This window comes from Xiphophorus hellerii, chromosome 17 (genome assembly GCF_003331165.1).
Source record: "Xiphophorus hellerii strain 12219 chromosome 17, Xiphophorus_hellerii-4.1, whole genome shotgun sequence".
Taxonomy (NCBI): domain Eukaryota; kingdom Metazoa; phylum Chordata; class Actinopteri; order Cyprinodontiformes; family Poeciliidae; genus Xiphophorus; species Xiphophorus hellerii.
Window position 1 is genome coordinate 7,580,043 of NC_045688.1, and position 25,319 is coordinate 7,605,361.

The window sequence follows — 25,319 nt, forward strand, 5'->3', positions numbered from 1 at the left end:
CACTCCCACACAATTTAATGCAAGTAGCTAAATGGACAACCCAACTGCCATGTGCAATCATGAGAAAGGAAGCATGCAGCGCTGTTATCCTGAATCCCATCGTCCCCTTTCATGTCTGCAGACTCCTCCGTGTAAGAAGACCTCTTCTTTGTCAATGTATCTTTAGGTCTGTGTCACAAAGACTGTGAGAGCCATGCATTCCTTTGCCATCCAACCTCTGTCCGGCCTGGACTTTCCCACAGAACTCTAAACCCTGTGAATGAGAGTAAGCCTTTGTTTCTGGCATTTTTCATCCCTATCCCAGCAACTTCCACATATTGGAATGCATCAGGAATGCCAGCACCAGCTACCTGGCATTAGAGAGTCTTTGTGCGGAAATAGGAGAGGCTAGGTCAAAGAGGTCTGACAAAGGATGGCTCGGCTTCTCAAGGTGGCCGGTGCAAATAAAAGAGTGATTAAACAGCAAACCAGGGGTCAAGCATTACAAGGTTCACCAAGGAAGACCTCGAAGCACAATGACAGTGTTCACATCTTGGAGAGTTTTGCTATGACTTCTTCATGTCTACTGTAGAAATTATTAACTGGAGCAGTGGTGTAGCAACTGATTGGCATGCATACACAAGCTGAAGCATTTAACCGGCTGCTTTGAGGTTATCACTGGCTGAAGGCTGACACGGTGAGGTATTGGTTACCCTCGAGGTGCAATTCCAGTCATTCCTGTCGACTGAGAGACAACCAGCACTGGATTTTAATTTAAAGGAAGGTGATAAAGATTTACTAAACCGATAGTTGGACATGATTAAAGTGATGGCTCTTTTGGTGTCTTCATTTATGGTCCTGGAGACTTTTACCATCTGAAGACAACTCCAATCTCAAATATACCAATGTGGTTTGTGCCAAACGCTACTTTGCAAAGCTTTAAATTTCATCCAATTACTATGAGTTGGTGAATATTAACCTAAAGACATAAATTTGAATTTAAATCAATTAGTATCACATTGGAAAGTTAATTAATTTGAGGAATTCAATTGAAAACATCAAACTCAGTTACTCTACAGAGTCATTTCACCAAGTGTTATGAAAACCCAAAAATGTAATTTAAAAAATCCGTATTACATAAAACATAAACATATTTTAAAATTCTAATATTTCACATTTTTAAAAGGTCACTGTTAAAAGTAAAGTGTTAAAGTAATTGGCTGTTCACAAAGTTCTGCACATTAATGGAAAGTTAAGTAGAAGGAAAAATTGTAGCAGAAAATGTTGCAAACATTATGAAAAAATAATTAAGTGGAGAGTCACAAGGTGAAATAAAAGCTTAAAGACTCACCACACACAGATACATCATGAACATGGTCTGAAAAACAACTAGTCAGATTAATCACGATTAATTGATTATTGAAATAATCATAAACTACTCTAGTAATCAATTAATTGGAAACACACTCAAAAAAGCCAACATAGTCAGAACAGTAACTAAGCCCAAACTGCAAAAATATCTACATTTTATATTTAAGATAAAAACATCTTTGTCTGTAAATTAGTTTTACCTGAAACTTATCAAGTGACATATTTTAGGTTCACCTGGTTCAAATTCACCAAAGGAATACTGTTAGACAATGCAATGTTTTCTTATTTAAACAGAAATTGAATTGTTTATTTACTTCTCTGACTGCATTCTTAATATTGTATAAAAAAGACTTAAGGGGTAAATAAAAACTAAGCAGAATGTTCCAATATTTTTATTTAATTAATCGATAGAATAGATTCTGAACTATTTCTTTATGGGTGTTTTCCGTACTGATAGTCCAGTAAATTCTGTTTGACTGGAGACCAAAATTGCAACACTTGTTATATTTTCAGCTAATTGGTTTGCTTTCATACTACACTGTGTAAAATGACCCAAACTAATTGAAAAACATGTTCCCCTCCTCGCCTGTGGTGGTGCTGCACCAGGAACCACTGAAGAAGACATGAGTACGACTTCCTTCATTGTAAAATATAAACAAACATGGAGTAGCATCAGATTTTAGAGGTTGTAGGATTTCTTGTCTTTGGTAAAACACCACAAGGTATTTCTCCAGCTATAGCGCTTGACTCCCGCATTTGTTTTGATTGTATTTACCCAGAATGCCCTGTACAATAGTCCACTTCCTGCTTCTGGAGGGTTCTACGGTCTGCTCGCCGTTCACATATGCATTCACACCGCGCCAGAGTTCAATTCAACCAAACCGAGAACGAGGTTTGTAAGCGGACCGGTTTGTTTTTACGATTACGCATTTACAAACAAAACGAACTGGACTTTCTAGACAAACAAACCAGAGTTTGATTAAAGCAGACTAAACAGGGTTGGTGTTACTGCACCCTAAGACACCACTCATTGTTTTGTTGACTCCTTTATAGTTGTTGCCCTAAAGACAAACATTCAGACAAACAAGAGTCCGTCAGTAAAGCAAATTCAAGTGCAACATGAGCGGCTGATCTTCCCTGGATCCTCAGCCTGAAGATAAGGAGACCAGATAAGGTGATAGCCGAAGAGTAACGTTGGACTCATGAAGGCAAGGGTGGGGCAAAAGGGCTACCAAAGGGCCCTGCAGTTACCTCCTGCAAGGACAACATCTGTAGCTCTGCACTGCTGGAAGTCTACTTTACAATAATATAAATATCCAGAGTAATAACTGAGACTGAATATGTATCATTAGCCACTAAACAGCAGTATCGTTGGCCATTTTGAGACAGATGAAAGCGGCTTAATCCCAACCTCGGTTCAGCTCCAAACCAGATCTGAATCCACTCTGCCGGGTTCCTAGAAAACTCAGCAGATGTTCTGTTTATTACTCTGACACTGCCAAGAATCTCTGGGAGGACGAGTGAACACGGGAAGACCAGACTCCCCTTTCTTCCTCCTGAGAGGACATTTTATTCGCTCATGGAAAAGACGAATCATCTTACTTGACATGAAATCACTTTCGGCAAACTTTCCAAAATAACTTCCGGTTTTTTAAAAACTGGATTTCTTTGTACAGAGAAGAATTCGGTTGTCAGCTTTCTCTTCCATGCTTTATCTGATTTACCAATTTTGTTTTATATGAGGGGAAAAATCTAAGTCATGCAGCAGAGATTTCCCTTCAGTTCTTGTTTGGTATTTACCATAGCAGACTTCACCATGGTCACCAGCCCTGCATGTTGAGCAAAAAGGGAATCGTTTCCTATTTGCTTCATTATGTAACCAAAGAAAAACTGCACAACCAGCCTCACCACCTCTTAAACACCCAGAGGTTTGCTATAAAGTAATCTTTAAGGGATCAGAAGAGTTTGGATGGGGCTTGTTAAAGGGTCTCTGTCTGCACAATATGGGTGAAACGTTCATCTCTTTGGTTCTAGTGCAAAAATAGCTGCTTTCCACAGTCAACTGAGTGCAGAAAATGAGAAGTGAGAGAGACAGAGTGGAAATGTTTACTTCTTTATTCTGTGAGAATGCGATAATGAAGAAGTTATGAATGAAGAACACGTTGCATTGTTTTAATCCAAATTAGTCAGAGCTAAGATCTGTTTTTTATTTGTTGAATGCAGTTTGACCGGAGAAAAGTGTGTTTCACTGTAAGTTGGAATGTGATTGGAAGGAGAATTAGCGTGTAAACTGCAGCTCTGTTAACACGTGGAGTCCCTCATGACAGAGCCGCGACGCTTTCTTAAAGGTACAATGACGCAATTTTCCAAACTCAAACTCAGAGTCAAAAGACTGAACTGAGAATGAAGACAAGCAGAAATTATGAGAAACTATAGAGATAGATAGACAGACAGACAGACAGACAGACAAATGGATGGACGGACGGACGGACGGATGGATGGATGGATGAATGAACAATGAAAAGATAGATTAATGGACAAATGACTAGATAAATAGATGGTTGGACAGACAGATGGATGAATGGTTGGTTGAACGGATGGATGTAACTTTTAGACAACAAAAAAGGAAATATCAATATTTCCATGTTTTTTCCACATCTATCCATTTTAAAAAACAATTTTCCTTTATCGTCATGGAAACGACGAATATTTCTCTGCAGACTTCTTGGCCATCTGCAAGATGAACAAACTAGCTGGCCATCTACAAACAGCAGTGAGGAATAATGTTTATATTATGATGTTTTTCTTCTCTACTTTCACTTCCTGGTGGTAAAAGAATAAATTTTAAGTTTTTATTCCTGAGGCTTTAAAACATGGCGGCTCCAGTTCATCAGCAGGAACCGTTACAATGGAGACACTCTTACTTTTTATTCTGTTAAATTACTTTATTCAGCTTTATAAAGTTTGCCTGTTACATTTTACTGAACTGTGTTTTATTGTTTTTGGTTTGTTTTATTTTATTCTTCAGAACTTTGCTCCTACTTTATTGGTTTTAAGCTTCATATTAAAAATAAATGCCACTGAACACTGATCCTAAAACTTTAACACATCCTTAAAGCTGTTTCGTTGTTGTTCCATCTTCGTGTTTAATGTTTAAACCTTTCCCAAAAAATATGAAAGACTTTATAACATGTAATGGAAACGAAAAGCAGTTGCTTTTGAATTCTTTCAGGCCTAAAGCAGTATAATTTTCCAAATGTACTATTTTTTATAATAAAACTTAAATTGGAAAACACTTAATCTGGGCAGTTTTAAGTGTTTTTCCATCTCTACGGTTGTTCAGTTCTTACTGTGCCATGTTTTCATTTACCTCAATATGATTTTCCATTATTTGCAAGGTAGAAATAATAAACATTTTTCAATTTTTCCAAGAGATTTTGCAAAAACATTGGGTGAAAAAGGGTGAAGTATCATATCAGCTGTGCATCTGCTACATATCTGCAGGTATTAAGTCAAAAACCAAAATGCCGGAAAGGATCAAATGTGCACGCAAGTCAAATGCATTTGAATTAGCAAAAAGTAACACCAGGATCTCTCAAAACATTTGTTTTACACGTTTACTCAACTGCTTTTCTATTATAAATGAGATCTAAGAGCTACTCTTTCCCAAAGAACATAAAATGTTGATGACTTCTGGAGCAAGAAGTTGGAACTTGCTAAAAGATAAAGTCAGACGTAGGAGTTTATCTTGTGAAATCCTCATAAAAAGGAGAAAATGCAACAGTGCTTTCAAACAGTGAGATTCCATGGATTACATTGGATATGCTCACCTAGTAACAGGTAAACACACATCAACACTGACTCGAAAGCATAAAAAAAAATGTCCAAATTAAACAAAATCAGTCAAACGTGTTGAGGTACAGAAAACTGCAGCCTGTTTGACCTCCACTTCACATCTGGTTCACTTGTGGTTTTACTGATTTACTGTGTCAATCATTATCGCCGTCGAAGAAACAATACGGCAAAACAAAACATCATAAGGTGTCCTTGGATGACTAGCAAACACATGACCAAGATAAAGGGCATTATTGCCGATATTATGATGCACCATAAAGTGTGTGAGTAACCATACCCAGAGGCCTTTGCTCTGCCGAACAATAGATAGAAAGACCTTTTGCTTTCGCTTAAAGAGTTTACAAAGCAAAGCCTCAAGGTGTGAAGTTTACGCTGTACAGCTTCATTATGAGGGTTTGGGTTTATCTACAACAGAGTTTCTCAAACTTTTTCACATAACTTGAAAATTTTCTCACAATAAAATAACATCTTAGGGTAGATCCGGTTCGATTGGGGACCAAAGTTGAAACATTTGTTAAAATTTCAGCTGGTGCGGTTCAGTTTCTCAGTGCACTGTCAAAACGAAATGAAAAAATGTTCCCCTCCTTGCCTGTGGGGGCGCAGCACCAGCAACTACTGAAGGAAACGACACAAAGACCTCCTGCTTTCACTTAAAGAGTTTACAAAGCAAAGCCTCAAGTTGTGAAGTTTATGCAGTACAACTTCAATATGAGCTTTTGGGTTTATCTAGAACAGAGTTTCTCAAACATTTTCACATAATTTGACATTTTTCCCACAATAAAACAACATCTTTGGGTAGATTTGGTTCAACTGGGGACCAAAATTGCAACATTTGTTCCATTTTCAACTAGAATTGAAAAACCTATTCCCCTCCTCCTGTGTGGGGGCGCTGCACCAAGGACCACTGAATGAAACGACACAAAACCTCTGAAGTAAACTAGCGCAACTTCCTTTTTCAGGAAATGTAAACAAAAATGGAATGACATCAGATTTTAATGTAGTTAATGTAGCCGAGATGGAATAAGAGAAGAATAAGAGGGGAATTAGCCAGGCTTAAACTGGGAATTATTGACCTAAATTATTCCTGAAAAGTTACTTGTAAGTTACTTTTGTCTTATTTCAAGTGTACGAAGATATATGCACAAGAAACTAAACCAAAAATACTTAAGATTTTCTGTTTTTGCAGTGCTGGAGATTACAAACGATTAATTCAAAACCCAAACAGAGGAGAAATCAACCCTTTGGAGATGGAAATCCAGTCTACTATGGATTTATTTTTTTAATTATTCATAACATCTGAACTCCTTGATTAATTGGGTTGGAAAAAATAGAAATAAAACTGATGTGCTTCCTCGATTTTCAACTTAACTCTATCAGATTCCTTTTTAACTGAAAGACAATGACGGCTAGTTAGAGGCCAATTTAGATAATCAATAAATGACGTGAAGCATGTCATGAATGAACTTACACAGCAGAAAATGAAAGAGTCTCATTAGTTCCACTTTGAGAAGCTAAATTAAACATTAACAGTTCGCAACAAAAGCATTCGTTTCCGGGAATTGGAGGCTTTCTTTGCATGCATGGTATCAACAGAAAGAATCAGTATTGGTGTTTTTTTGTTGGTGAAAGAGGTGGAGCTAATTTACAGTATAAACAGAAGGTGAGTGATAATCAACATTTGGAAAAGCTGGATGTTTTTTTATCATCCTGATCTAAATGTTTGCACCTGCTGGGAGTGTTTAGTGTACACAGTATGTCCGTCAGATATGTTGTCATATAAATAATTAAAAAGTTTTAATCCACAACTGCCACATTATGGTCCATCCAGATAAAATGCTTCATGTTTGAAAGGAATAACCACAAAAACTTTAAGTAACTCTGATGTGTAAAAGTTTAAATTTTGATTTCTTGATATTTCCCAAATGTCAAAGTTTCCTTGGATGCTTTTTCATCTATTTTTTTTTTTTTTTTAATCCTTTATTTAATCAGGTAAACCCCGTTGAGATCTAGATCTCATTTTTAAGAGGGACCTGAGCAAAAAATTTGGAATACATAGCAACCTGGTTACAAGATAAAACCTGGTTACAAGATAAAGTAACATCGCAATAATATTATTAGTGCTATTATGAATATTTAAAGTAGAAAAAATATCTAATATTCTCATAGGCATTTTTAATAAACTGGAACTCAACTGGGAATTTTTTCTTTTTAAATCCGGGGCATTACAATTAAAGTTGTTGCTATTGACAAGCAAACACACCTTCCATGAAAATTATTGTAGTAATTTTGCTTTTTGACAAAAAATCTGATTGGTTAAAGTAGTAAGGTCCTCTAAGAATGTTATGGATTGATGTGAATATTTGGGTATCGAAGTACTTTTATAAGACTGGATAAGAAAAATAAATATTAATAATTTTCCCAGCAGTATTTGGGAAGTTTATATTTTTTTCTTCTTCAGTGCAAATACACAGCCGACCTTATGAATTTCTTTTGTGCAGCGTCATTCCAAATTATTTGTGGTTATTCAATGGCATACATGAAATATTTGAAAGATAAAAGAGCATTTATATTTCTGACTGACATAATTATGTACACAAAATATTTGTGTACATAATTATGTCAGTCATGCGGCTTATAAAATCAAGAGATAATTAGCTACTGATCCAAAGAACACTTAAAAATATCAAAGGCAGGAAAACGTATCACGATATAAGCGGTTCATATTAGTCGATATCGATAATTATTGATTAGTATTTCATTTAAATATCTGAAATACTACAAAACTGGCTGTGTGACCTTTACTGTTTCATACAGTTTTTATTTAACAGCGTTGCTTTTTATTTTTAAGCAGTTGTGAGACACGGTGACAAAACATTAAACTGCTGCTGCGCAAGTTACTCAATAGGCTGTTGCTTGGTAACCAAAGAATGAGTGAGTGAGTTGCTAGGTAACCGAAGAGTGAGTGAGTTGCTAGGAAACCGAAGAGTGAGTTAGTTGATGCCACAAACCTTTAGCTAGCTGTGAGAAGTTAGTGGCTAAATTCTTTCCTCTGCCTAAATCTCCCAGAATGCTGTGCGGTTCTGGGTCGGCGTTCAGTGAATATTCTATATATTGACTTTTCCATCACACATTTTATTTATTAATATTGATCACACGTCTAATTTAATTTATACTGTTATTGATTTATTATCCAGCACTAAAACAGACCTTAAGAAAACCTGAAAAACTGTTGATCAAAACCACTTTTACAGACTCCATTTAACTCAGGCTTCATGAATGCAACCCTCAAAGAAATGAGGAATGATGGAAGACTTTTTCACTCTGACAGATTACAAGACAGCGCAGAAAACTGTTTATAGCACGTCGGTAAAATGCAGTGGTCGGATGGTTTCCAGACTTAGATGAACAGCGAAGATCTGAAGCCAGAAACACTTTTGAAAACAGCTGACTCAGATCAAGAAACATCTCTTGGAGCCTGAAATGAGAAGATACCTCCAATCAGAGCAACACAGCATAGAGATGACTAAGCGTGGGGCCTGCTGCCTCTGGCACTGTGCAGACATGTTCCACTCTGCAGCACACAGAAACCATTTCACACGGTCCTCAGACTCTTGGCTAAGCAAGTGGGAAACTTCAGCAGCTCTGTAGAGAGCATTTATACTCTGTGGTTGACTGTGTACACTTGCTGCCTGGTGATACATCAGCAAACGCATGAAACATTAAAGCATTTCAGAACTAATGAGTTTTTCCTCAAACAGCAGTTAAAAAAAGGAGAAATAAAATGAACAAAAATCTGTTTTTTTGTGGATTGTTCTCAGAAAATAAATGCAACAGCAGCATAGAGAAGGAAGTGAGTCCATTTGCTGGTATTCCCCTCAAATATCTGAGTTAAGCTTTCTCTTCAAACCCACCCCCAATGTGAGTGTGTTCACAGTGTGTGGTCTGAAGGGAAAACTTTCCATGCTTTGAGCAATTATCGCCATCTCCTGGTCACTGTCACAAACTGCACCTACCAGCCTTTCAGATTGGAAATTAGGAATATATGTCATGATAGACATGTGATCAATATCAATAGATAATAGAAAATTAAATAATTTCACTGAATTTTGATGCAGAACCGCACAGCATTCTGGGGGATGTAGGCAGAGTAAGTACTTTAGTCCAGGTGTGTTCAAAGGGCGGTCCAGGGGCCATTTGCAGCCCTTGGAATAATTCAACATGGCCCCCAACTGAGGTTTAATAATGGTACAAATTTGAATTTCAACACAAAATATTTATTTCTTTTATGAGCCACATCTTTTCAGCAAAATATACTGTAGGAGCTTGTTTTAAGTCAATAATTCCTTAATATTGATGTAGTTGTACATAAAATAATCTGGCATTAGAACAAGAGATTTTAATGGGAATAAAAAATTAAAACAAGCTCCTATTTAAAAAGAAAAAAAGTTTCTTGTAAGTTAGTTTTGTTTTATTTCAGGTGTACTAAGATATTTGCACTAGAAACTATACCAAAAATACTTGGTAACATTTTGTGCATTTGTATTGTAGCCCAACACACAAACAAAGAAACACCCAAAAAGTAAAAAACAACAACTTGCTTTTACTCACTTTTCAGTACCTAAATCAAGTAATGTCATTTAAACATGCAGTATTTCCAACCAAAGCAGAAATCACAATAACAAAAGATTTGCAATCAAATTACCTGGCATTTTGCCATTTTTGCCAGGTAACCAAAGAGTGAGTGAGTTAGTTGAGTAACTTGCGCAGCAGCAGTTTAAAGTTTTGCTCTCATGCCTTTTAACTGCTTGAACTGAAAAAACAATGGCATAGCGTGAAAACTGTAGATAAAACAAGAAACGAATATCAAATAAAACAGAGATAACGCCACGAATTAAGTTAAAAAAAAAGTATTCCTAAATTCTTATGATTCTTAGAGGAATGAAGTACACTAAAACTGAAATATGTGTTTAGAAAAAACACACGCACAGAGACATGATAAAGGAGGTGGATTTCCTCTGTTTAAGGTTCAAAAGTTTAACGGCAAGAAACACGGCGACTGTTAGACTTTAAACTTGACCGAGGAGAAGACAATAAGGCTTTGTGTAAAGATCTAAAGCGGTTTCTGTCAAACAACAGAGGATAAAAGCTCCATGATGTCAGTGGGAATCAAGCTTTTAGGGCTTTAAATGTTTTCAGTCAGATCTCAACTTTAACTCTAAAAGCAGCTCCAAAAGCGGTCAAATAAAATGTAAGTCATACAATATCTTGTTTTAGATGTGTGTATGTTTTGTTTTTTTTAAAGAAGTGTTTTTCTGAAAGAGACTGCTCTAAATTAAAGTCAGATTTTTAGACAGAAGAACGAAATGGCTATAATCATAGCACTGATCATGTACATTTTTAGCAGAGATGCTAAAAATGTCATTTATTACACATTTTAAGGGCAGGATGGAAATTAAAAAAGATAGCTAAAAATCTCAATCACCATTTTGTCCACTTTTTATGTTAAAGCTAGCTTTAGCATTAGCACAATATATTTTGTGAGATGAAGCAGGATTTTTTTAAAATAATCCGTTTAGGATTTTTACTATTTGGTGACAGTTTAGGAAGTTTTATGTATAAATGCAACAGAAACTATATCTCAAGTTCATTGTTTCGGTCTAAGCTAATATTTACAGCTAGCTGTACACGATAGCATTAGCAATACAGATCCCCTCTCGATAGGACGGAAGTAGCAAAACAATAAAAGTGGCAGAGTAAGACAAGGAAAAAGAAAATTAGGGCCAAAAAACTCCGACATTAATTTCAGAATTCTTACTTTTTTCCCTCATGACTTTAATCTCAAAATTGTGATATCTTTATATCATGAGTAATCTCAGAATTCTGACCTCAAAATTGATAACATTATGGCTTTTTTTCGGTGGCCCTCATCTTCTTCCGTACATAAATCACATTGATTGCTAAATGAAATAACCTCTAGTACGTAAAATACTTATAAAACACAAACTAAACTTAAATTGACCTGATGTAATTCTAAAGTATTGTTAGGTGAAAATACTTCAACTGGTGGACTCAACCACTGCGTGTCATTTTTATTTTAGCTTACTTAAAACACTAAAACTCGGTTTATTAACCAAACAACCAGCTAGCTTTTAGCTGACCAAGCTAGCAGAACAAATTTATGATTTTACATTTTGTAAACCTCTTAAAATCTGAGGGTTTGGAAGTGTCCAGGTCACAAACAAAAGTCTTACCTTTAACTTTGGCTTTCTTTCGTCTTCTCATATTTTTCTGCCCCACTAAAATAATTTAATGCCATAATCACGGTTCGCCATGCCCGTCAGCGGAAGTCACACTGCGTCACAGAAAGTGAAAGGATTTTCATTTAAATATCCCATAAAAACATCAGCTACATCTTAACATTATGGCTTATTTTATTCTTTAATCCTAAATGTATTTCATAAAGACGGCATTTTATTGATCTTCAGATGAGGCTAAGCATTTAACTTTATCGCCCTCTAGTGGCTGAAGGAGTACCATGCATTTGCAGAAGTTGAACATATTTATTTGCACTCAAATAACGAACAAGTACTTTATATACTGTGTGTGTATATATATATATATATATATATATATAAATGCAAAATTAAGGTTAATAGCGCATAACTGACCGCTAGACGGAGGCAAAGTGCTGCAATGCATCTACTGGAATGGTACATGTACTAAAAAGGATTGGGGTTAAATTCACATTTTGTAGACTCCCTCCTTTTGAGGGAGCAATTCAAGACATTTTTAACAAATTTACCTTGTAATATGAAGAGAAAATATAACTTAGTAGGTTTTGGTTTAGTGTTTCCACACATTTTTTATGAAATAGGTAGGAAACTGAGTGATAAATGGTAACCTAGCTTGGTATTGAAAAATGTTAGGGTTAAAAAAAAAAATTCAGAAAATGAGGCCCAAAAAGTGCAGAGAAACAACTCAATTAAAATGGAAATAAAGCAAATTCAACACTTAACATAAAACATGTAATTAATACCAGAACTTCAAAAAATATTCCAATAAAGGTTAAGATACAGCAGAGTGCGACAGTGGTTCGGATTAAACAGCAAAAATATTTATAGATTGAAAAAATTCTCCTGAATTTAAAGTAACAACCAGCCTGGTTTGATATAATAAAATTGATAACACAAAAAACATAAATAAGGCTTTAATTTTTTTTAATTCCATGCAGACTTTCACATCATTTTCAATCAAAGAATATGGAGGCATAAAGGGGCAAAAATACCACTTTGTCTTGACAAGAAATTGTATATTAGAACCTATTTATCTTTCAAAACTGCTAATTAGAAAAACTTAGAAAGTAATGACCAATTTATGCATTTATTTTCCCTCTAGATGTTTTAATTTTGCTAAAATAACTGATTTTGGAATCCAAATTCACTCAAGTAGTTGTTTTAACTTGTAAAAACAACTATTTCTCTGACTCACTTTTACAATTATTCAGTTACATAAAAGATTCAAATTCCGAAAGCCCCTTTTTCCTTCCATAAACTCAACCCAGTGTTTGATATAAGAATAAATCAGGGTTAATGTACCCTTTAAATAAAACTCTAAATGTTATAAATCGTTCCCTGAATTGGGAAGAGGCCACTGGTATCATTTTGCTCCTGGCAACAACACACAAATATCTTTGGTTATAACAAAAAAGACAAAAAACAGCAGAAAGAATAAATCTATCAGATGAGCAATGCATGTTTGACACAGATTTAAGAAAATAGTTGCGGTAAATGACCGCCAGAGGGCGTCATTGTACAGCAGTCCCTGCAGCACCATCAGCGTGACGTCATTCAGCGTCAGCAGAGAAGAAACACCAGCTATCATAAATCCTTATTGTCTTAATACTCCTTTAAAGACTGATTGTGTTTTTTAAAATAAATTCAAACAAAAATCTCCCAAAAGTGGATAATTCTTACAATAAAACATTCCAGTAAAACTTTTCGCACCTTCTTTTTCTTAGGATTTTTTTTCCCGTCCTCACTTTCCGTTTCCCTCTGGAGTATCTCGGCTCGATAAAAAGGGATGGAAGCTGGATATTTCAACTTGACATTCAACAATCTTATGTTTTCTTCCTTGCAAACATCTCATATTTCGTTCCTACTTCCTCAAACTCACTCAGTCGACTTCCAGAAACTATTTGCGTCTCGTCGCTTTTTCCTGCACAAACTAGATTCTCCTACTATCACTGTACTGAAAAATATTTCTACTAAATCTAACTTGATGAGAATATAAAATTTTCTGCTAAAATATGTTTACATTCAGTACCCCGTGCTTAGATTTAGCTGTACCAGTTTGGAGGCCCATTCCTGCCAGTGCAAAGAAATAAAATGGTGTATTTACTGTAAGTAAAGTTTAAGACTTTAAAAGGTGAAATAATAAAAATGAACCTCAATTATGTCATAATTGTGAGTAAAACTCAATATTATGACTAAAGCTCACAATTTTAACTTTATATCCTATAATTACAACGCTAAAAGTGAAGATTATAACCAACACTTAACTGTATTTCATGTCATAATTTTGTGACAGAACATCAAAAGTAGGAATCTGAAGGTTAAAATTGAGACTTAACAACTCACAATTCACACAAAGCACACAACAATATTTTGCTTTGCAAAGGCAGCAATGTGCTTCCATATATTTGCTTTATGAAGCGTCAAAGTGGTTATGGAGCCCAAAATGTGCCAAAATCAATGTTATAAAAAACTGACTCGGGGCGTGCCGTGGTGGCGTAGGGGTTAGCGTATTTGGAGGCCTTGAGTCCTCGACGCGGCCGTTCGACTCCCGGACCCGACGACATTTGGCACATGTCTTCCCCCCTCTCCTTCCCTGTTTCCTGTCAGCCTACTGTCACATAAGGGACACTAGAGCCCACAAAAGACCCCCTGGAGGGGAAAAAAAAAAAACAAACAAAAAAAAAACTGACTCAATTACTTTTTATAAGGTTTCAAATACAAACCCGTAATATATTACTAATATTTCCAAATCTAAAACTATAAGCAGTAAGTCAGGGGCGTGCTGTGGTGGCGCAGGGGGTTAGCACGCCCCACGTTTGGAGGCCTCAGTCCTCGACGCGGACGTCGTGGGTTCGACTCCCGGTCCCGACGACCTTTGCCGCATGTCTTCCCCCCTCTCCTCACCCTCCTTCCTGTCTGCCTACTGTACAAAAAATACGAGCCACTAGCGCCGCAAAAACTCTTCGGAGAAAAAAAAAAAAAAGTATAACAAGTCAAAAAAGTGATAATGTTCTGAGCAAAATATACTTGTATTCCATAACTTTTCAGATTTTTGTCTAAGAAATATGCTAAAATAAATATAAAAACAATAATTTCTCCTTAAAATATTTAATAATCATTGATAGTGATGACTTATCTTAATATTACACCTAGCTAAATTATATACGGAAATTAATGTTTTTAAAAAGTGGTCAGGCTCTAACATCATGCCGAAATTCAAAGAAAAAGAAAAAAATGACTTGAACATAATATTGAACTAAAAAAAATAAATGTAACAAAAAAAAATCAAATATTTGATATCAACATGTGGATCTTGAATTTTTGATTTTTTTAAAATAATAAAACATAAAAGCAATTCAAGACATTTAATATAAACTACTTCTTTAGTTAAAATAAATGTATACGTTTTTGAGTTTGGCACATCTGGGACTCCATATGTTTTGTAAAAAGCTACTTTTTCTGTAGAAATACTCCATTTCCAGCTACATCTAGTTTTCATTTCTTATTTCCTCAGAGTTTTTGTTTAATTACATGCATCTGATTGACTCATCATCTAGTAAAAGCCCTGATAAACTATTCTGTCTGCGTCAAAAACACGTTTGTTTCTTTCTCGAAATAAAACAAAATAAGACTCGCTTTTTTAAAAAAAAAAAAAAAGGAGAAAAAAGATAAAGCTTTCCCCATATAAATTAAGAAATAATATTTACAAACCTTTAAGACAAAGGCATTAAATTAAAAAAATACAGCCTCAAGTCTTTCACTAGTCAAAATAAAGTGAAAGAAACAAAAAGGAATCAAGATAAATTATGTGACAGCAGAAGAAAAAAGAACGAGGGATGGTTGAGAGGAAATTATGTGGCATGTGAATGAATCTTTGGCGAGTGAAGGAAGTCTACAAGTTCATTTATTTTCTTATTTGTCCTTCAAGTCTTTTATCCAAACCATCCCTCCGTCCAGGTGCTGGTTCCCTCCATACTCACAGCCGTCCCTCCACCAACACGTTCACCTCCGAGGAGATTTACAACAGAAAAACAACGTCCATTTGGTTTGATGGAGGGTAAATCCTCTACGAAGGCGATCCGACCGCCATCATGGCCTCCTGCAGTCTCTGGCGGCAGACTTCATAGCGGCGAATTATCGCCTCCTTCTGCTCCTGCTCCTCTTTGTCAAGTATCCGGAGAAAGTTTCGCAGCTCTGGGATGGAGAAGGCGTCCCACTGGAGAGGAAAATACAGAAGTTTATGTTTCTACAGGAACGCTGCAAAGACTCAAAGGGTTTCAAAGTGATTTTATGTGATGGACAACAACAAAGACGTGGAGAACTGCTCAGAAAAAGGAAGGTTATGAAAAGTGTAGCGTACACATTTTTTAAAGTTGACCTATAGTTCTTACTTGAACAGGTTAGGATAGGTCTATGGGCGACACAAAACATATTTATAAATTTTTTTTGCACAACATTATTCTTAGTTGATGAGATTTTACTCTGCTCAGTTCTGCCTTTTTAGGGCGTCTTGTCACTTTAAACACTAATAAACAGCTTCTGGCCACGCCCCCCCGCCCAAACTCAAAGTTTAAATCCACACGTAAAAGTTGCTGCAGAAAATCGTACATCTTTGAAAAGCAGTAGTAGAGCCTCCTGCACAACCAGCAATACAGAAAGTGGTTTCTGATAACTCTTCCAGCAGCCATTGTACAGTGCATACAAGGGGAAAACCAGCTGACCAAAAATGCTGGAACTCAGCTTGGGTTGCTAGGTAATGGGCTGAGCTTCCCTGGGATTGCTAGGTAACGATGCAGTGACCATGGAATGCGACTTAACAATTGTGAGGTTTTTGAAATGGCTCATTTTCCAGACACCAAAAAACAAACTTTTTGCCCCCCCTCCAAAAAAAGCTAAAATATATATTTTTTAAGCGCTTGGGTTGTTTTAAGAAGCAGTTGAGAGCCAAATGGAAATATAAAAAAATCCTAACAAGTTCCCTTTAAGGTTGAAATGAAAGAAGAACATTAAAGAACACAGAGGGCGACTGGGAAGAACAGGAAATCAAAGTGGGAACAGATTTGGGAAGAGTCCAGCTGGTCCCACCATAACTTCTCCGGTCTGTTGTTCTCTCAGAACGAAGCTGAGCGTGTCGAGGTCGGGTCCGGCCACCAGGCGAAGGAACAGCGGCTTCTCAACGTCCGCCAGCTTGCACACATACACTGCAACACACACGGGGGGTAAACGTCAACACACATCCATACAGGTGCTATGGTATAAACACACCTGGATGGGTGTGACACTTTAACAACCACCAACTCTACAAGAAACCGGGGTCAAAGTTCAACATCCAGCCGAAATGTTAAAACCCTGAATCATTCCTATTTGCTAATTCCTAAAACAATTGGTTAATTTTTTGGAATTCAGAAGCTTAAATATAGTGAAAAGACATTTAAAGGGTGTTTTAAAATGTGATGATGTAATTTCTTTTAAAGCTTCTGATTCACAACATCAGAGTTAATCTTAGCCACACCTCCGGATTTATTTAATGGCAGAACTTGCCTCGTCATGGGAAAATAAACAGAAATAAGCCAAGATATTAGACATCAGTTCTGGTTCAAGTGAAATTTACAGATGCCTAGAGGTGCCACACGGGAAAAACAAAAAATCTTAAAGGTATGTTTGTTTAGTGTCTACTGCAAATATCTAAGATTAGTTGAAATTAGACAAAACAAGCATACAAGTAAGGTTTAAACAAGATATACGAGCTTAATTTAAGTAAAAATTTCTTAATATTGATGAAAAAGTTCTAGTTCCATCTGCAGATTATTTCCCTTATAACACTTTTTCCCATGTTGAAAGTAAAATAATCCTCCAGAGGAACTAGTGTTTTTTTAATCAATATTAATGCGTTCTTTACATAAAACTAGCTTTTATTTCCTTATTAAGTTACTTATAAATTAGTTTTGTCTTGTTTCAAGTATACTAAGATATTTGCACTAGAAACTAGAAAAATACTTGGTAGGATTTGGTGTTTTTACAGTGTATTTTGATTTGTTCAATTAAGAAAAGCTGTGTGACCCAGTTACACCGATTCTGTCAGGAGGAATGGATCAAAGTTACATAAAATTATTGAGAGATGATGGCAGAAGGAAATTCAAAAAGTTTAACTCAATTCATAGTTTAAAAATGGTCCTAAAATAGAGATTTAGCTTGATTTAAGACCAGACAGTGAGGAAAAATATATATTTATATTTAGGAATTAAGCAAACACTGACAACCAATCTATAAAAAATTAAGCATTTATTCCTAAAACATTCCTCCGTCTCTTGCCCACAACACAGTAAACATGTTTACTTTCTAATTAAAAGTCAAATTGAAGCTTTTAAATTTTACATACATTTCTGTCTAGACACAGCCTTTAATTAGCAGACCCAGTTTCACTCCAGTAATTATCGTAAAACAACCGCAAAAAAGAAACTCCACGAATCCATATAAATATTCTACTGATAAATAACTTTGAAGATAAACATTTGTAAGCTCATATTGGAGGTTTGTGGGTGATAAAGTGTCTTCTCAGTCTGAGCTGTTAACTAGACTCAAACAGAGGTGAAATCCTACACCGTGTGTGTGTGTAGTATTTATATACAGTGTGTGTGTATTCCTGGGTATCCCTGGTGTGTTGTCGTAGTTGGGTGAACCCTGTGGTATTCAACACGAGGGTGAGGCCTCCACACATTAGAGCTCAAGCATCTGATACTGCGCCTGGCATGAAACTGCATCTGCGAAACGGCGAGGAAGACTCACCCTGCTCGTCTCTACGGCAACGCTTGTACAGCGCGTACTTGGCCGGGTTGTCTGCCACCGTGAACTTGTTCAGCAGCGCCATGATCACCTGAACTCACAAAAACAAAAAGTTACTCATAAACACTTTAATAAACTACAAAGATTTTACAACTTTAGGTGAAATTGTGGATTTATTTTGGGAAACTCTTCTAAATATTTTCCATCTTAAAATGCACCAGACTCAGATTTTACTAGCTTAACATATTAAAATATATAAATATGCACAACATATTAAGTCAAGGGGGCTTAAAACAGTCACACGCCACACTTTTCAGATTTTTATTGGGTACAAAGAGTATTAAAATATTTTTTTCAATTCGTAATTGTTCACTGCGTTATATTAGAGCTGAAACAATTAATCGTGATTAATCAATTATTGACATAATCGTAAATTAATTTTGTAATTGATTAATTGCTAAAAGACTCAAAAAAGTTAATTTGCTGAAATAATTGCCGCTCTGAGTGTGTTAAGTCAAAACTTTACAAAAACCATATACATTTTGCATTTAAGATTAAAAAAATCCTTCATCTGTACATATGTTTTACCCAAAACTCCTCAAGTTATGTAGTTTTAGCTCCACTTGGTTAAAATTCACTAAAGGAAAGATATACTATTGCATTTCAGGCCTAAAATGTTTCTTTTCTTATTTAAAAAGAGAATTTAATTATTTGTTTATTAGCCTCTTTTAGTATATTTCTAGAATTGCATAAAAGGTTCAAGAGGTTATGTAAAGAAAATTGAAGAATGTGCACATTTTTAATCAGTTTAATCAATTAATTGTCAGCATAATCGATTATTTAAAAAATACACATTTTGCATATAAAATAAGGAAAAACCTTAGTCTGTAAATATACTTTACCAAAAACTCCTCAAGTAGTTTTAGCTTCACCTGGTTTAAATTACTATTTAAAAAATCTTATTAAGCACCTTCAGATATCAAATTATTAATTGGTGAATCAGAAACTTGTCAAATGAACAGCCCTACAGTTTATTAACGTTATTAAATTTATTCTTGAATTGTGGTTAGGAGGCCGCAAGAAATCAGTCCAGGAGCCACAAATGGCCCCCAGGCCCTTTATTGAGCACCAAATTATCAGATCTGTCAAATTTTGTGAAGCATTTAGAGTTTTGTTGCCTTTCATTTGGACTAAAGTGAAACATAAGAGGCAACTTTCTGTTTTGTCTCTCTGACCTTGACTTCATCTCGTATGTCATCAGATCCTCATTAAACTTCCCAGGTGGCCGTGAGCTGAAAAGTGCGTCTGTGTGCGTTCCCCACCTGCTTGACCGTGTTTTCAGAGCTGATGTGGAGAGTGTTGATGACTCCTCGCGGTAGATAGAAGGCCTCTCCCATCGTGGCTCCTCCCGCTGCCCTCTGACCTCCGCGCACCGTCACCGGTCGCCTCAGATCCATCATGACCTTGACGAAACCAGTGTACACACCAGTAGGGTTCTGAAAGATAGACAGTTACGTCAGCTCAAAACTGCAGGCAGGAGTCCCGGGAGTTTTCAAGATAAAAAAGGAGAGTAGAGATAAGAAATCAGAAAAAAGAGCAAAGACAAAATAAGGTGTGGCAGCAAACTGCTCTGGTGTCGGTGAATATTTCGTCACGGGACTGAAAATAATCCGGTCCGAGTTGTTTATAAATCGCCTCAACATTTCCAGGAAGCAAGGAGCTACAAACCATGAGGATCTGCTGGTTTCCTGTCCAAATCGTTAGAAATAGGGCTGCAACTAATAATTATTCTAATAATCAATTATTATATTGTTTATTCTGACAATTAATAAGCAGATTTAGCAGATTTTCATTTAACCTCAAGATTTTTTTATTATTATATAATATTAAAAATACTTTAAAATAGTCAAACAAATAACTAAATTCTTTTTTTTTTAAATAATAAAAACATTTTATTGCCCAAATTCAATAATGTGAGATTCTTTTAGTGAAGTTATTTCTATTGGTTAAAACATATTTACAGACAAAGGTGTTAATATCTTAAATGCAAAATGTATATTTTATACAGTTTTGTCTCAATTACTGCTCTGAATATTTCGGAGGTATTTGAGTCTGTATACTCCAGTTAATGATAATCAACTGGTAAATTGGTAAATTATTATTTAAATAATCGATTAATCACTATTAATCCAATTAATCATTTCAGCCCTAGTTAGAAAAAATGCAAATCACTGCAGTTTCAGTGAAAAAAAAATCTTTAAACTTTTATAGTTTCTTATTCCATGAAGCTAAATATTTAATCTGAACTCTAAATGTTTTACTTCACAGAAGGCAGAGGCAAAACTCCTTATAAAAGTTTAGCACCACCATTTTAGCAGTGAACACAACTTCAGACACATCTGTCAGTGCCAAGGGAAACACTGTAGGGGAGAACAATAGCAGGAATAACATCACGGTCTGATGTGAGTGTTTGGGAATGCAGGGAGCCGGAGGGAACCGGCCTTAATGCTGAAATACCAGCAACAACCTGGAACCTCGAGTGTGAACTGTTGTTACCTTCTGCACAATCCACCTGTGCTGAATCAAAAGACACCGCCGCTTAGCAGCAGAATTAAAAGTTTTCAGCACTAATTTAACTCCTTTAACAGTTTGGGATAGGTCTGTGGCCCATATATAACACGTTCATTACAATTTTTACAGAAAATCATTCTTAGATGAGATTTTGAACGGTAAAACGCTCGTCTTATCCAGCAGCCATGAAACCAACTGACCAAACATGCTTGTATTCCACTGGCGTTGCTAGGTAACGGGCTTGGCTTGGCTGGGGTTGCTAGGTAACGGGCTGGGCTTGACTTTTGGGAGTTTTTGAACCGGTTCATTTTCCAGACTCCCAAAAACATTAACTTGCTGCTACAATACAGCTAGGTGTTTTGTTTTTTTAAATCATTTCGACTGTTTTTAGAAGCAGCTGAGACCCAAATGGCAGCATAAAATCGAAATAGTTCTTATGAAAGCCTTTCTATATTTTTGGAGTGCCGGTTATTTATTTTACATAGGCTGTTATACTCCTAATTATGCTGAGTGAACAAATTAAAGTTGTTGTTTTTACATGTCTGAGCTTGTGAAGCTGTTGGTGTATTTAAGTATGCTATAACGGTGAAGAGTTATCAAAAATAATTGTAATTCAGTACATTATGTTTGTGTTAAAAAAAGAAGAAGAAATGTTTTAAGTAAATTTAGAACTGTTTTTCTTTATTAGACTCATACTAAACCTCAGGTTTTGGATTGGTGCATCCCTACTATTTTTAATATACAAAGACAAAGGCCAGCTTTAACTCTCTTCACACAGGAGAACATGTTTTTATTATTTTTTATTATTCCTTTATTTAACCAGGTAGACCCCCGTTGAGATCTAGATCTCATTTTCAAGAGGGGACGTTAAGATAAAGTGAAAAACATGTTTAGCATCATACGGTAAGGTATCTACTCACCAGAGTCATTTTAAGGTAGTCTCTGGTCAGAGAGTTGTACTGGTCAATTTTCTGCTGGATTTCCTCCCTGCTGAACTCCGTCCGTACTTCTCGTTCCTTCTCCACATCCTTCAAGAGTCGGGAAATAAAACGAAAACGTGAGCCGCCAAGTGAAGAGATATACCAAATCAATCTATTCAGACAACAATAACAAGGCCATCTAAGGTTTTGTACGGTTCAAATATTGCGCCCAACACTCAATACGAGTCATTTGAGTTTTTCTTCCATTAGAGGCAACATTGTGAGAGGCCTTTCTGCTTCAGGGTCAACCCAAGACCAAAATCTCTTAAACATCAGCCCCATGCCAGGAGACTGACTGCTAATTTTAGCACGTTCATAGGAATATGACTGGAAATAAACACAAGCCTAAAAAAGTTTTTAGTTTGATTAAAGCTCACTTCGAAACAAGTCACGGATGTAGTCAGTGACTCAAAAAACACATAAAGCATAACTCCGGTCACATGTAGCAGGCGACCATGTTGTAGTCATAAATACGCAGCACTCTGACCTCAGAGGTAATTAAATGTTTTATTACATAGCCAACATGACTCCAAGGAGCTCAGATATTCATAAAAACATGTCATAAAGTGCCGCTAAAACTTCAGCATCAATAAATCTTCATAAAAAATAAGCATATTTACTTTGGAGTGAAAATGGGGATATGACTCTTTAAAAACAATTAACTGACTTAGAGTAATGTTGTTAGAAATTGGCTGGAGTCCTTAAAATTAGGTAATCACATGCATATGGAGCTTAACTGCTTCATTTCTTTTAACCAGTAGAGGCTTTCAGGCCGGAAAATTAACAAACTCAAACGATCAAAACTCAATAAAATCATTCAAAGAGACCAACAGCATGTAAATCCCAGTGTAAACTCTTTATCTTTCTCTGGTGTATCCTGTGCTTAAATGGGCATAGTGCTGCTCTCCTCTGCATCTATTAAAAACCACACACACATTTATACACACACAGTGCAGAATCCAGTGAGCCTCCGTAGCACCCTTATATGGAAAACACACACAATGCTGCAGGAAGACCCGAGGTGCCAATGCAACAAGTGTAACGAGTCAAAAGGTTTATGGCTCTGAGAAACACCAGGAATCCCAGTCTCTCTAAAAACATTAAAACAATTTAAACTGAGAAATCTAAAAAATACAAACTAGACTAAATTTAGTCTAGTTTGTATCATAACATATACAATTCTTCTGAGTGAAGCAATCGGAAGATATGACGCTGAGCTACAAAAAGCTGCAGCAGCGATTTGCTCCACAGTTAATCATTCAATAAAAAACAAATAGAATATTAAAATAATCAAAAGATTTATGAAATTATTTTTAGTTATTGTTTCAGACCTGATCAGTAGTACAATAAAACCTTTTCCAACTTATTCATGATTGTATACATTTGCAACTGAAACCAAATATACAAATATTGCATAAAAATACACAAACAGGTCAATTTGGATAACCTAAATTATTTATAGGTCTTCAATGTTTAGGTACTATGTTTTTGGGATTATCAGCAGCATAAGTCAAAAAATAGCATAAAAGTCGCTGTGGACTATAAGTTGTAATGAAGCTGTGCAAAAATGTGTGACATACTCCAGAAAATTCGGCAATTTACTTTTTTTTAAACAAGCTTGTCTTATTCAAGTCTTATATTCTGCTTAAGAACTTGAAATACTAAAAAAAATTGTGGAAAACTTTTAATCTATTTTTTATGACTCAGAACCACTGAATGCTGCAATAACATTAATCAAAAACTAACAATATTTCTAAAAAGTTGAATATTTAATCAAATCTAGTCAGCATACAGCAACTCGTCGGGATTAAAGAAGGAAGACAGAGATGAAGACATCAACGCATCTGATTCATCAGATGTTTAACAATTGAGCCAGAATAAGATCAATCAGCTTTAAAGACTTCTTCATTGATTCTAAATCTGTCTGGTCAAACTGTATATTTTTTCCCGTCATGGTTTAATCTTAGCTCTAAGCTGTGACAGGCTCTAACGAGACAAAGCTCATCACCAGGAAGTGGCAGGTAAAGCAGATTATCTGCCTCGTGAGGAAAGGGAAAGTTCAACAAGCAGGTGAACTCAGGTCCTATGTAGTTGGACTTTCATGCCAGTTTATTATAGTGGAGGAATGAGGGCAACTTAAAGGGGATCTATTATGCAAAATTCACATTTTACATGTTTTATACTTCCATTTGAGTCTCTACTGCTTCTAAAATCAGCCCAAATGCATTTTAAAAAACGGCTAGCCGTTGTTTGGGTATTAAGCTAATGTTTTTTTTGGTGTCAATTATGCAATTGTTCATCTTTAAAAAGCAGAAGTGGAGCCTCCTGCACAACCAACAAGAACGGAGCAAGTGGTTACTGGATGGTAAGTCAACAACAAAATACTTGTCTTTTCCAGCAGCCATTGTACAGCCGTCAAACTGCAGTACAAACGTGCTGGAGTTTTGATGGGTTGCTAGGCAACAGTGCCTGCTGATTTGTGACGTTACATTCTGGAGGTTTTGGAGACCCCTCATTTTTCAGGCACCAGAAAACACTCAAATTAAAAATTAATAATTTTTTTAAGTGCTTGGGTTGTTTTCAGAAGAAAAAAGTATTTGCATGTTTTGAAATTCTCCAAATTGCAAACTCAAACCTTGTTTTATTGAAATTTCATGTGGTAGACCAACAAAATGTGCACAATAGTGAAGTGTGTAATGTGATTTTAGGCTTTTATTATTTTTTTCTATAAGTAAATATCAACCAAAAATGTGCACGCTGATCAAAAGGCCCAGGGTAACTGGAGGAGCTGCACAAATCCTGAACTCCACAAATTTCCTTTATGAAGGAGCAGAAAGAAGAAAGCTGCTGTTGAAAGAAACCAAGAAGTTCTGTTTGCACATTTCTACAGACGTTCTTAATCCAGTCTGGATTAACAGGTTAGAATTTCGTTTCTATTTAAACTGGTTGGGATTTACCCCAAAAGATTAGCAGCTGTAATCAAAGTTAAAGTATCGGGTCAATACATAACTTCATAATTTTCACCATAGAAAATATTTGAAAACTTGCTATGTTTTCTTCTACGTTGCCAAGTACCGGTTGGTGTGAAACACCAAATCCCAATAAAACTCACTGAAGTCTGTGTTTGAACAAATGTAAAAAAGCTGAACCTTTACAGTGTGGTCAGATGGAGTTAAAAGGGAACTGGAAGGATATGAGCGACCGGATCTAAACAAACAGGAGAAGAGAAGCGCTGCAACACAATGAGGTCATAGTCCGTTTTCAGGAACAAAGCGAATCCTCCCACTCAGGCCGAAAGATCAACACTAAACCGACGGAGCAGCAGCCAAGAAACGCATTATTATAATCTAGAAGGTGTCTTTTCTCTCGACTTTAACCAAACTAAAGGTTTTATCTCTAAAGATGTAGATGCTCCCTTCAGTCATTGCATCACGCTACTAAACATTTCAGATCAAGAGAGACAAACTAGGTAGAGTTATAATTCACT

At 36.0% G+C, this 25,319-nt stretch overlaps 1 protein-coding gene across 1 annotated transcript in view; it reads right to left on the reverse strand.

Annotated features, from left to right (window-relative positions):
• Positions 1-14,665: 14,665 nt before the first annotated feature.
• Positions 14,666-25,319, reverse strand: part of rassf3 (Ras association domain family member 3) — a 55,413-nt gene continuing 44,759 nt past the window's right edge. Inside the window, exons 3-7 of the mRNA XM_032589966.1 lie at positions 21,773-21,880; positions 19,604-19,777; positions 18,285-18,372; positions 16,584-16,699; positions 14,666-15,714 (exon numbers count right to left, since the gene is read on the reverse strand). Of these exons, the coding sequence (XP_032445857.1) occupies positions 15,565-15,714; positions 16,584-16,699; positions 18,285-18,372; positions 19,604-19,777; positions 21,773-21,880 (636 nt within the window). The 3' untranslated portion in view covers positions 14,666-15,564. The remainder of the gene's footprint in view (positions 15,715-16,583; positions 16,700-18,284; positions 18,373-19,603; positions 19,778-21,772; positions 21,881-25,319) is intronic.